General features: G+C 41.3%; 1 protein-coding gene across 2 annotated transcripts in view; it reads right to left on the reverse strand.

The window, feature by feature from the left end:
* Nucleotides 1–13,333, reverse strand: part of FBN1 (fibrillin 1) — a 156,862-nt gene that overhangs the window by 74,651 nt on the left and 68,878 nt on the right. For both annotated transcript variants that reach the window (XM_076347809.1, XM_076347810.1), the window contains exons 10-14: nucleotides 11,033–11,191; nucleotides 9,737–9,877; nucleotides 8,816–8,935; nucleotides 4,791–4,916; nucleotides 2,508–2,630 (exon numbers count right to left, since the gene is read on the reverse strand). In XM_076347809.1, the coding sequence (XP_076203924.1) occupies nucleotides 2,508–2,630; nucleotides 4,791–4,916; nucleotides 8,816–8,935; nucleotides 9,737–9,877; nucleotides 11,033–11,191 (669 nt within the window). The remainder of the gene's footprint in view (nucleotides 1–2,507; nucleotides 2,631–4,790; nucleotides 4,917–8,815; nucleotides 8,936–9,736; nucleotides 9,878–11,032; nucleotides 11,192–13,333) is intronic.

Here is a 13,333-nt window from a genome sequence, read left to right on the forward strand (position 1 = left end):
TTTATAGGAGTGATGTGTTGCACACTGCAATTCTTATGCCCCTTTGTTGATCCCCTAAAGAGTTTGGCAAAAACGTATGTTCAATTCCACATCAACATTGCTCAGGCAGGTAGCCAATTTGCTGCAGAAATGTCAATTTGTGCATACACACGTTCCCAATATGCATGAGCACGAACTGCATGTGCAAGCATGAGCTTAGAGTTTAAGCTTGTGTAAGATCTCAATGCATTCACTTCACAAACAAATTCAGGATATGCAGTGTGAACAAGGAGTGTTTCAAAGGCTAACCATTCTGTAGGACAGAAGTTATTTACTCTGTACATGTGGTGTGTACAGAAAGGACTCAATAAGCATAAACATTAAAATGTACAGGAAAAGACATTATTAAAGATCAATCTTTTAAACTTTTACTAACGTGACCAGAGACATTTACCAGAGAGTTGTGCTCTCTCTAGCCACTATATTCATGGGAATTATTTCATGATACTTTGGGCAAGTGGAAGAAAGGAGACAAATATGAAGTTGGGAAAAAGTGTAATTTGGGTATCAAGGTCTCAAAATCTGGTTTGATTTTGACCCAATAGCAATTTTAACACATAATGAATGTTTGCATGCTCATTCATAGAGAACAAGGGTTACTGTAAGTGTTGAAAAGCAGTGGGAGAAATCCTTCACTTTACTATAAGATCTGTTCCAACTTTCAGTAGGAATCAGTTGAGTTGCCTGCAATTTTGGATAATTTTCAAACATTCTCCCTTTGATGCACAGAAGTAACATTTCTCTAGGGCCAGAAACCCCTTTTTGGCTGTATCCATACTCCTGTTTAGCCAGGAGGCATGTAACAGAGGCTGTGAAGTTGAGTGTCATTGGTTTTTAAGTAGTCTGAAGCAATTTACGTATCATCTTCTTGGATGGCATTTCAGTGCACAGACTGATGTAAAAAAAAAAAAAAAGAAAAAAGAAAAAAAGAAAAAATACCAAAAGATGCCCAAGACAAGCGTTTGGGCTGAGCTTGCATCAGTGAGTCACATCCCTGCTAACGACACGGGGAGCAGCCAGTGGTCTTTGGAACACGACTGGCTGATGTGCCAAGGCCTGATGGGCATCGAGTTCTTCCCTGCCCAGTCTGAGACCAAGTCTCGCTGCCATCCCACACACAGACCAGCTGGAAAATAAGCTTTGGCAAAGCACAGACATACACCTACCACTTGGAAAACAGGTAAGAACGGAAATAAAGCTGATTGCTCTAAGTGTGTGAAGGCTGCAGCCAACATAGCCAGTAGCTGTTAAGCTAAGGAGACACTTGTATGGATCTGCACATTTGTTCATTTGAGAAACTAAAGAACAATTCATTCTCCCAATCAAAACAACCCTATTACAAAGCAAGAATGGGGTCACCTCTCATTAGAAATACATGATTCCCCCACCTGAAGCCTGGGTAGCACTGTCCTGCATACCCGGTGCAGAAGTTATCAACTGCAAGAGAAGTTCCAGATGTTTTACTGGACTTATTGGCCTGGTTTGGATCTAAAGTCTAAGTCTAGACACCGTGCAGTTCAGATCTAAGACTGGTACGGTGTTCAAGAAGCAACAGGATCCAAATTAATTCACCTTTCATGTCAGTAACTCTCAAAATCAAATTATTTATTCAAATATTTACTGTTGTTATTGGTCCACAACAAGATGCTGTTGTGTAATCCAATGTGACATTTTTTAAAGTTTGCTGAAGTGTAAGCAAGCACTTTTTCTGCCTTGATTCCAAGAGTTAAAAGATTTTAAATTTTTCAAAAGAAAAACCGTAAGTAACTTGGCCCAGCACTTGTTTGTTCCTTATTTCGACTTCTGCTTTGTGCCTATAAAACTTGTTGAAACATGAAGATTTATACACACAAAACTTCCAGTTCCTGACGGGACTGAACGGAAACTCAGATGACATAACTAGCAACCAGAATGCTGCAGTGCCTCCCGCGGGGGGTACTGCTGAGCTAGCGCAGCAAATGGAAAAAGACAATCTTGCTGTGGTGCTCGTATCTGCATCTCGGTCACACGGGGTGCTGGGCACTCCTTGGAGATGCTGTATTGACTAGGAACACCCAGGCAGGAATGGGAGAAAAACCCAAAGGCAGCAACGAGCCAGGACGTTTGGGTGGCCAAAGGCAGAAAACTTTAAAAAGCCAAGCACAAAAAGTGAGATATACTGGAGCCAAACTGCAGAAGACCTCATAGACAAAAAAACCTGGAGTTTAACTAGGTCAGATCACACAGTCCTTGATCAAAGAGTATTTCCCGCTGGCTGGTTAGGGCGGTTGCTCAACACTGTGGAGAAGACCGAGTACTGTCTTGCACAATGACAAATCATTCTAGCTGATTAAAAAAGCATATCTGACGAGAACTCTGCCCAGTATTTCTTGTCCCCAAGGATAACTGTAAGGAAATAAGGCGATTCTTGAAGCTACCAGAGGGATATGACTCACAAGCTTTGGGAACCCGTAATTTATTGTGCTCACCTCTGCAATAGCGTCCATCAGATGCTAACTGGAACCCTGGTTTACAAATGCATTTAAAACTGCCATCTTCGTTGATGCACATCCCATTGAGGCACATGTTCCTTATGCTGCATTCATCCATATCTGAAAACGTACGTAATAGACATAACGCTTATAATGTTTAAGTAAAAGAACTCTTACTAGTTATATCCAAAAGATAAACCTTAATTTCTTTATTAGCTGTCAGAGGTATATGATAATCAGAAACATACAATGGGACATACTGCACTGTCCTACAGGATGTGTCAAAGCAATGACTCCATTTTTTCATCATGAATCATTAACATATAAAGGTATGCATCCAAAAAGAGCAACGAGAACGAAAAACAGATGAGAAACTGGACAGCTTAAGAACTGCCAGTTGGTAAAAACCCTAAAAAAGTGAGGAAAGGTATGTAATTGAAGAGGGTTTGCAATCTTGATATAAATAGAAGCTAGATTAGAAGCAGCCTCCCATTTGGAACAGTAAACACAATTTTATGTTACTAAGAACACCTGAAAGGAGAGGAGTGGGCATTTGTGTTTTGAGTGAAAACTTTTGTAACCTCCATTGGATGAGTCTAAGATTTATGGTGTGGGAGACTTCCCAGCACTGGGCTCAAGCATGCGTTCTGCGGGCACTTTCATCATCAACTTCCATTTAGAATAAAACCTACCCCTTCCCTGGATTCAGCATGACAGGTCACATAGGAGGGTACTTACTAATCATAGCTTCATACTAGCATTATTCACCCTCTGACCTAATGGCATAGCAAGAAGGATTCAAATAGGAAAAGGTGGAGGTCCCAGACACTGCTATTCTGAACCCTGCACAGTTACTCACACCAAAAAGAAAAAAAAAAAAAAAAAGAAAAAAAAAAAAGGGGGCAAGTACAGAGAATTCTGTGCTTGATTTGAGTAAGCTTTTATATCGTCTTAGTCTTTATTTCGTCCTGGCGCAAATGAAACCAGTTTTGGATGTTACATCCAAAAAAACCAGCACTATTTACCAGTTTCATCTAAAGGACTATACACAGTTACATTAAGGTATGGCACAATGCCGTGGTCTTTACTGATTAGTGTGTGTGCACATGTATTCCTAAGAACAAAACCCAATGTATTACAATGCCAGAGATGAAACTGTTTCATAAGTGGATGCAACAGACATTCTGGCAACATACGCAATGGAATTAAAAATGTTTTACCAGACTGCCGATGTCCTGGTTCTTATTACTATTAGCACATGGTATTTGGTGGGAAAGGAAGAAATCAGCATCGAGTTTTTTTCCAAAATATATTCATTTCCAAATATATTTAGTCAATATAGTTCCATAATAAGATATTTAAAAAGCAGCTTATAGTGCTAAACTGTCTCTAAAAAAGAGTCAGGAAAAACAGAGTCTTAAAATGTCTGTCTCTACCAAGGATTAACAGAATCACTTACTAGCACATAAAATCACTGGATCATAATGACATTACAATATATTCGGAATCGTGCTATTTTCCTTAATATTGCAGCTGTCTTGGACAGAAATTACACTTCTAGACATGGTGTGTTTTCTTTTTACTTACAGGCTAAGTCAGACAAAAATAATTTATGATTTTAAAAAAAAATTGTGTATCTATCCCAACCAGGAATTTTGGCATTAAGTCTTTGAGCTGAATCACTGAGATAATATTCTGCCAAAAATGTTTCTAAGAACAGTGCTTGAAATTCCTTTAACGTATGAATAGATCATTGGGAACCCTCCCAAGGACCTTGGGAAGCATGATAAAGAACATTCTTCTTTTTCCCCCCTTTACTAAAGGTCTGGGAGGTAGGAACACATCAATTATGTTTACAAATTTTTCTTAAAACAGTTTTTATGGGTCAGACCAGACTGCATCTACATAAAACACATTGCTAGTCACCCAGTAAGATCCCATAAAGCATGCTGTTAAACACACAGTAAAATCAGGCAGCATGTGACTTGTGCTCCGTTTTAAAATGTACCACTCCCATCAAAGAAACTGCATTTTGCGATAGTGGTATGTGCTAGTTCTCCTGCTGGACAGACATCCCGTTGAGGATTGCCAAGCCAAGGCTCCAGAGCTGGCTGCAAAAGACAGTTTACTTGCCCTCCCAGATACAGCAAAAGGTATTTAGAAATTTGATTCCTTGCTCCTTCCCTCCCCCCCCACCAGAGGTCCTTTTCTTTTTCATTGACGTGAATAACCTCTTGCAACTGTAATTACTGATACGGAGTAACTTCAGAAAAGTCTTACCTTCACAGTTTTTCCCATCAGCTGCCACTTGAAAGCCAGCATTACACACACAGTGAAAACTGCCATCTGTATTTATGCATCGTCCATTATTACAGATACGACCATTCTGCAAACATTCGTCAATGTCTGAAAGCCAATCGAAAAGAAAAATAACATTTGGGGGGTTTTCTTTTTTATACTCAAGAGGATTTTTTCCCATTTCCCCTTCCCCTAGGTTTTTAACTCTACATGGAAACCATATTCACCTGAAAAATGATTTATTTTGTTTTCCATAACTGAACGTTATGGGGGTGGAAAATGTTCATCAGCTTGAAATTTCAAGTTGCTGCGAAAGAATTTCAGTGAACATTACCCTGCAGCTTGCTCAAACAAGAATCAGACCTTTTTGATTGTTTTTTTGCATTTTCGTTCATCATGAAAATACTTTTACTGAAGTTTAACTTAACAATAGCTAACTACTGAAGGGAAGACGGGGAAACTTGTCTTTTGCTGCTGCTTTGTAAGACAACAGGAAAGTTCGAGACTTTCCCACCTCAGAAGATATTTCTCCTGCTTATTTTGTATTTGAAACATCAGCTCCTCATTTCCCTCTCTCTGCAGGAGGTGCTTGGCAAGTGCTTTGGAGGACCTGAATAGTGATATCACACGAGGCTGGCAGCTCTCCCTCTCCTCCGAACGAGGGGAGAGGAGATGCTGAGACAGACTGTCTAGACATTTTTCAGATTGCTCAGTGTTCTCCATCAAGGCCTGGACCATCTCCCAGAGATTCCTGCACACAGGGGACTCTGCGCACAGAGATCTCAACCAGTCCATGCAGATCTATCTATCATGCAACCACGCTGTCTTCCCAAATATCCTGGGGGTGCCCTTCCCCAGGCCCTCTCCGCAGAAGTGCATTGCTGTGCTTGAGGAAGAAGCAGAGCACAGGGCGTCCTGCCAAATGCCCCTGCTCCCTAGACACCTATCTGAGGGGGAACTGATGCCTTTTGAAATTGTGAACCTGTATTTGCCTTCTTCGCAGCACGGTAGTTCTGGGAAGCTGCTAAGAAATCCCTGAAAATAACTTTTGCAAGCAAGCAGCCAGGCCAGCAGAGGCAAGAGCTGCTCAAGTGACAGCTCACTGCAGTGGCAGCTTGCAGCCCTCTTGACTTCCAGCGGTGAAACTCACCACTAGTTTCTGTTACATTTCTAATTTTCAAATTGTGAAATATCACTGTGGATTATTCCCCCCCACCCCAAGAAGCAAAGCTCCCCTCTCACTGAAGTGTCCATAACTGCTGCCATCTCCACGTAAGGTCTGACCTCCTCCTCTCAGAAATATCAGGTAGATTATAGCAAGCACTTAGCTATTAAAGCTTTGACTCCCATACATTCATAGCTAATCATCATAAAATTTCACCTTTTTCTGAGGTCCATTTTACATCCCCTCTTCTGCAATTGAAAAGCATTTTTTGTTTTGATCACTAATCATAATGTGACAACCTTATTCATCTATGTCTCCAATTAACATATTCATTCAGCCAAACTCCTTCTAGAATTATAAGGGATCCTAATAACAGTTGAATCAGTAGCTTGTGATACAGACTGCAATGTTTAAATCGGTCACCTATCAGACTCATCATGCAGAAAAAACCCTCCCCTGGAACCTCAGAGCAAGGAATCGATAAACATCTGGTCATTATGGAGACTTCATTTTTCAAGAATGGACGTAAGGAATACATTTGCAAAAGCATATCAGCACAGACACATTCGTGTATGCAAAAAATAAAACCTCAACATACAAAGTAGTCATGCAAAGTAATTTTACAGCAAATGCTGATTTTGGCAGGCACTGGTGCTGTATATATATTTTGCCAAATGCACCCCACTAGACTTTTCCTTTTCCCTAAACAGGTCCTAAAAATTCCTTCAGAAAATGAAGATTCTGCACATTGTATCATTTTCTGAACTGCCTATCAAGCAAGCGCAGTTCCCATAGACTGCAAAGGAACTGCTAAGTGACCACACTTTAATGCCATTAAGCTACTGGGCTTCTGACAACCATGTGTTTGTGTAATGAATCAGTCAAATTAAAAGCGTGTGACAAAAATGACTCATGAGTAAATTCGTCACCGCTGAGACTTCACTTCAGCGCTCCTTCACCACTAGTCAGCTGAACTATGAAGATGCTTCCGCAACATGGCTGTTTGGCAGCAATTAGGTCAAATACTCCCAGCAATGTGCAGCAGTGGTGCTGGCTCCGCATGTCCTCCTGGATTGGAGTAAGCTTCTGTACCACAAATACCCTTCTGATTCACAAAGGGAAGGAAAAAAAAAAATCACTCACTAATACAGATAGCTTTCTTCCGGTTTTTTAGAAACTCTCTGCTTCAGAATGAGTGCGTGCTCAAGGAACCCTCCTCTTAGTGCAGAAAGCAAAGTATGAAGACAAGCTGGGACTCTGAGCCTTCAAACATCTTGTTTCATTTAGATGCTTCATTTCTTATGGAATATCAAAGTAGTCATTCATTCTTCTGCCAGAAGTCTCTCATCATGACTTAACTATAAAGGATTGCATCCACCTTTACAGTCAAATTCCCACCCCCAGACAGTTTGGGAGCCACAGAACCCTGACAGAGGGCTGACCACTGAGGAGCTACATGTTCCCCACTCACGTAGGAAGACAGCATGAAGACCATCAGGACTACTGTTGAGCCTGGTCTTCAAAACACCAGTAATGGGGATTCTACAGCTTCCCCACCTAGACCTTCCCAGTGCTTCACTACTTTTCCATATCTTGTTTAAGTTTTCATTGCTGTAATTTATGTTTTCTTTCTCTTGACAGCGGGCAGGGACAACACACAGGCACAGTACTCTTATATTTACCCACTAGAAGACTTATCTTTCCCCCCACCTCTCTCAGTCTTTTATAGGTAACGGGTCACTCCAAAGAAGGGACGTTTAATTGTCCTTGAGATCCTGCACCTGGGTCAGGGCAACCCCTGGTATCAATACAGGCTGGGGGATGAACGGATTGAGAGCAGCCCTGCCGAGAAGGACTTGGGGGTACTGGTGGATGAAAAGCTGGACATGAGCCAGCAATGTGCGCTCGCAGCCCAGAAGGCCAATCGTATCCTGGGCTGCATCAAAAGCAGCATGGCCAGCAGGTCGAGGGAGGTGATTCTGCCCCTCTCCTCTGGTGAGACCCCGCCTGGAATACTGCGTCCAGCTCTGGAGCCCTCAGCACAGGAAAGACACGGACCTGTTGGAGCGGGCCCAGAAGAGGGCCATGAAAATGATCAGGGGGCTGGAACACCTCTCCTATGAAGAAAGGCTGAGAGAGTTGGGGTTGTTCAGCCTGGAGAAGAGAAGGCTCTGGGGAGACCTTATTGCAGCCTATCAGTACTTAAAGGGGGCTTATAAAAAGAGATGGTGGAAAACTTTTTAGCAGGGCCTGTTGCGACAGGACAAGGGGGAATGGCTTTAAACTGAAGGAGGGCAGATTTAGACTAGGTACAAGGAAGAAATTTTTTACGCTGAGGGTGGTGAGACACTGGCACAGGTTGCCCAGAGAGGTGGTGGATGCCCCATCCCTGGAAACATTCCAGGTCAGGTTGGACAGGGCTCTGAGCAACCTGATGTAGTTGAGGATGTCCCTGCCCATGGCAGGGGGGTTGGACTAGATGGCCTTTAGAGGTCCCTTCCAACCCAAACTATTCTATGATTCTATGATCCTCAAGAAGCAAAAGAAAAAATGTCTCAATAATTAAAAAAAAAAAAAAAAAAAAAGAAAAGACGTCTTTTCCACTTCAAAGCCACAAATGGTGCCAAGATACTTTCAGCACAAGACAAAATGTCTTTCTTCATAACCCAGTCTGTGAACAGCCAGCTCAGGCAGGTTAATCATTTTTACTGCCATATCCAATTTATTTTTTTTTTTTAAAAAATCCTCATATTTAACACATCTGTTAAATTTTGCTTAAAAACTATTTTCCCTCCTGGTATGTATACAATAGTACAGATATGGCTGTAAAACCATAATTTACCTCGGCACTCTGTTCTAGTTGGCGTGCTCTGATATCCTATACGACACTGGCATATGTAGGATCCCTGGGTGTTCACACAGTCTCCACTGATGCATGGATTCTTCTCACATTCATCAACATCTGCAAAACACAGACAATATATTTTTATTAAGACATTGGTTGAAAGGTATTCGGGTCTGTAGGGGTATTTTATTGTTTTGTAGTTGGAGAAATAGTGTGCTTCAATCTGAAAGGAAAGGGGACACAACTAAATTCCCAGTAAGAGGATCCCATGTTCTAAGCTAAGCAGGAGCTGGGAAAAATGAGTACTCAACAAGACAAGGTATTGCATGTGCAAGAAGCCTTAATCCCACACCTCCACATTCCCAGCCCCACCGGAGACACAGATTTTGACAGAAGCAAAATCTTGCATGTAAGAGACAGCTAATCCTTGCCCCTATCATCAAGCTCTAGCTGAGTTCCAAAATTAAAGGGCTCAAGAGCCCAACAAGATACTCCAGATGAGCTGAAAGAGGACTTGTAAATCTTACTAAGCCAGAGATCATGACTGCTGGTTTGTTTTGTATTTTTTTTAACAAGAGGTCATTTGCATAATCAAAGAGCTGGCAGCATTTTAAAGAGGTCATTTTCAATCACTAATAAACACATTATAGTCACAGGTTAGTAAAATAAGAAATCCTTGCTTCTGTATAATCTTGTGACAAGTTACAAGATTTGTTAAATACTGTCTTAAAGGCAAAACTGCTGTAAAAATAAGTTTGCAGTTGAAAGCAATTAGTTCTTGGAAGTCTACTGTTTTTTTCTTTTTGGAGGGGGGGCTGTTTTGTTTAAGAACTCAGAGTTATTACATTGTGTGGAAAATAATTTTTTTTTCTTTAAAACAAAACTCCCCTCTGTGATTTACAGCAGAAAACCACATACCAATGCATTCCCCTCTAACATCCAGTTGGAATCCTTTGTTGCACTCGCAGCGGTAGCTCCCAGGAGTCGGAATACAGCGCCCGTTAAGGCAGAGATGTCGGAACAGTTGGCAATAGTCAGTGAAGTTCACCGGCAAGATCACTGAAATAAGAGTTGGGAAAATATTTTAATAGTTCACCATAATCATTTTTGGTAATCCGCAACTTGTGCGGCGTTTTCCATTAAAAGTCGATATTTACCTTCCATCACAATGTGAATTACATAGCAAAATCAGCATTGGGAGAGAAAAAACGGCACTTTGACTCTCAGAGATTTGTCTGAAAACAGCTAGCAAACACCGATTTTTTCATTGTGGCAAGTCTGATCCCGTTTTCCTCTTTTGCAGGACAAAAGAGGACCGAGTCTGCTCATACCTAGTGGTAAAGTGGGTACGTGGCACTGCAGGGACACTACCAAAAGCCTACAGTAGCAAAGAGCAGGCAGACTGGTTCAGTTACCTCCGTTTTCATAGACAGCAGAGTGAGAGGAGGGCAGGGATAACCCTGGACGGTATGCCTATATGGTCTTTGGCAGGCAGACGTGAACTGGCTCTGTGCTCCCAGCTGACCAGAAGCTGTGCAGCTACCTCAGTGCAGTGTCAGGCCTGAGTTAACATAATTTGCCTCTTAGGCTCATTAGCTCAGCTTGGTGCTGAACCAAGACTAAATAGTTTCAGCTGGTGCCAGTGCAAGCAGAACCTGCTTGCATCTGCACAGAGCATGGGCAAAATGAGCTTGTCCTTACTTGCAAAAGAGTATGTGGCTATGCCAAACAATTTCAGGTGGCACATGCCTAACGCAGACTATATAGGCATGTAGTAAATTCCCCGAGCAAGGGACAGAATAAAGGAATACATCGGTATTCTGCTCTGGCTTCCTCCTTGCTCTAGAGAAACCTAACCTATCCATGCGTATCACTGAAAAAGTTCTTTCTTCACATTGGGTCAGCCTCAGCATCCAGCAGACTAGTATTTTTATCGGTACATTTCCTACCTGGCCAAGCGAGAGTGGGGAAAACAACCTGAAAGAAGCTGCTTTCTCCCTGTCTTTAGAGGGAAAACACTACCAATGAGGTACACTTGCCGTATGATACATGGTAACCAGGCTATGATTAGAAGGATATCCAGAGACCATACGTCCACATAAAGTACGCAAAAGATACCAACAGCTGAAGGGAGCACACTGCTCCTGAGAAACGCGTGTTTTTAAAGAAGCTAAATGCAAATGGTGCAGGGGAAGTTTATTATTTATTTCTTACCATGAGGTGGTGGAGCCCGAGATGGATAGACAATTTCTGGATGTTGAGGAGGGTAAACACCAGGAAGGAGTGGCGGAGGGATGACGTCAGGACGGCCCGGAGGAAGGTCAGGTCTTGCTGGCAGCAGAGCAGCTACTGTGCACAATTTGCGATACTCATCTGAAACATGAAAACACGAATGCTGTTTTAGACTCTTGTAGCCTTCCCATTTAATCCAACTCTCCCCCTTTTCGCAGTGTTTCAGATTAGCAATAACAAACCTTAAATAATCTGGAAAATCTGAGCCTATATGTTTCCTTCATAGTAACAAGCTTTGTTCTGTGAATTGAGTCATTAATCCATAGGAGGCTATCAATACTACCTGTCAGAAGACTGCTAGTAAAAAGATAGCATAACTGACATTCTGGATGTGAAATTGAACAGTGAGGCGCGGACCTGATCTTAATCTACTTAGTCTTCTTTCAGGCAAAATCTTTGATGAACTCAGTGGGAAGTTTACCTAAAGAAGGACTTTTGGACTTGATCCCAAGTTAATTTAATACAAAGCTTGCCACAGAGTTAGAAAAATACTGAACAGGGAAAAAAGCCCAGTTTCAACTGGATTTCTTAAAAGTTAACCTCCTAAAACAAAGAAATATAAATATAAGCAATGAGGCAAAACCAATTAGAGAACGAATACACTAACACTATTTCCCTGTGAAAATGAAGCTTGCCAATAAAAGCAGAAACCAAGTGAGGTGCAGTCTAAGGAGCATAGACAAAGAGAAACCGAGTCAGATCCACACCGAGTTCATCCTTCCCCAGACGATGGGAAAATGATCTATTTTGCTGTAAGCACAGTCTATGCTGAGTGTTATGCATTCTCCTATTGTTTATCTCTATTAGTGGCATCTGCCCTACTGCCCCACTTTTCCTCCTGCCCCCCAACTCTTTTGTCTTTGGGAAGTGTGGGTTTGGAACTTGCGATCCAAAGAATGCACGCAGAGTATCACAATTAAAGACCATATTTCCAGCTGACCTAATTCATGTCCAAAATTCGTGTGTACACAAATAACTATTTGTGCAGCCAATATCTTTGAACTTCAAAATTTTAAAGTTTATGGCACAACAGGGAGAGGAATTATATAATGAAAACAAAATGCTAGAGAGATGCATGAATTCCTGAAACAATATAAAAAATGAGAACTGAAAAATAAATTCAGTGTTGGGAGAACTAAGCTGGATATTTCAGCCTTCAACACTTTCATCTCACTTCTATTTCCACCTGTAAAACACATTAGAAGCTCTTCTCGAATCACAGAGGATTTGTTAAATAAAATTGGTAGCCTAAAGTTCTGCTTTTCCTGATTATGATCTTTGCATTTATTTTAATGCTCTTAGGTGATCACTTTGTTTCATGTGCCACTGCATTTCCCTCTATTGTTCCTTAGAGTGATTTAAATCTTTAAATCATTCCCAAGAAGAATTTATTGTATTATGCATTGTATTTTGTTTATTTGGGTTTTTTCCTAGCTTTCTATTTTGCCTATTCATATGTGAGCTGAATCTATTCTCAATCAGCGGTCTACCTGTGATAAAACAGAGACATTCAGAAGAAACAGTGTCTGTTTATGTACATACATAAATTCCACTATGCAAATATTTGCTAATGATGGTGGGTTTAATAGTAAATTTTCTAATCTCACATTCTCTACAACCCACTGACCAGTCTCGGTGAAAGAAACAATACTGTATTTCTTTTTCACTCTAGGTTGGTAATACCCAATTATCCAAAGCCAATCCAGCAGGAGCCTAGGCCTTCTGTGCAAAAAGAAGTCACGGCCTTGGGGCTGCCCATCGGTGGAATGGAATTAGCACACATGAAGGGACTGCTGAGGTGAGAACTGAACACACACACGCAGCTGGATGCCTGAGATACCACTTTTAAAGTATTTATAGTGTCAATGGTAAACCCCGTCATTCCACATAAACAATTATAGCTGTGTTATGCAAAGAAATACAGTGCAAGCCTTTTTTTATTGCAACTTTAATCTCCATGTATAATTTCTAGCAATAAACAGCCTATTTTATGGTAACATCTGGGTCTGCTGCCTACACTGAAAACGCAACCGCTTGGTTACATTATGCATCTAGTGCTCCACTTTATATTGCAGTAAATTTCCATTTAAGAGTTAGAGGGACTTTGGGCCACTGACAGCTCTAAATTCCTCATCTTGCTTTCTCAGGATACATTAAGGAATAACTGAGCTTGATTAAATGATGACAGCAATACCTTAAATATGTGTAAGGCCTTTCAAAGCA

This window comes from Aptenodytes patagonicus, chromosome 10, assembly GCF_965638725.1.
Source record: "Aptenodytes patagonicus chromosome 10, bAptPat1.pri.cur, whole genome shotgun sequence".
NCBI classification, from domain to species: Eukaryota; Metazoa; Chordata; class Aves; order Sphenisciformes; family Spheniscidae; genus Aptenodytes; species Aptenodytes patagonicus.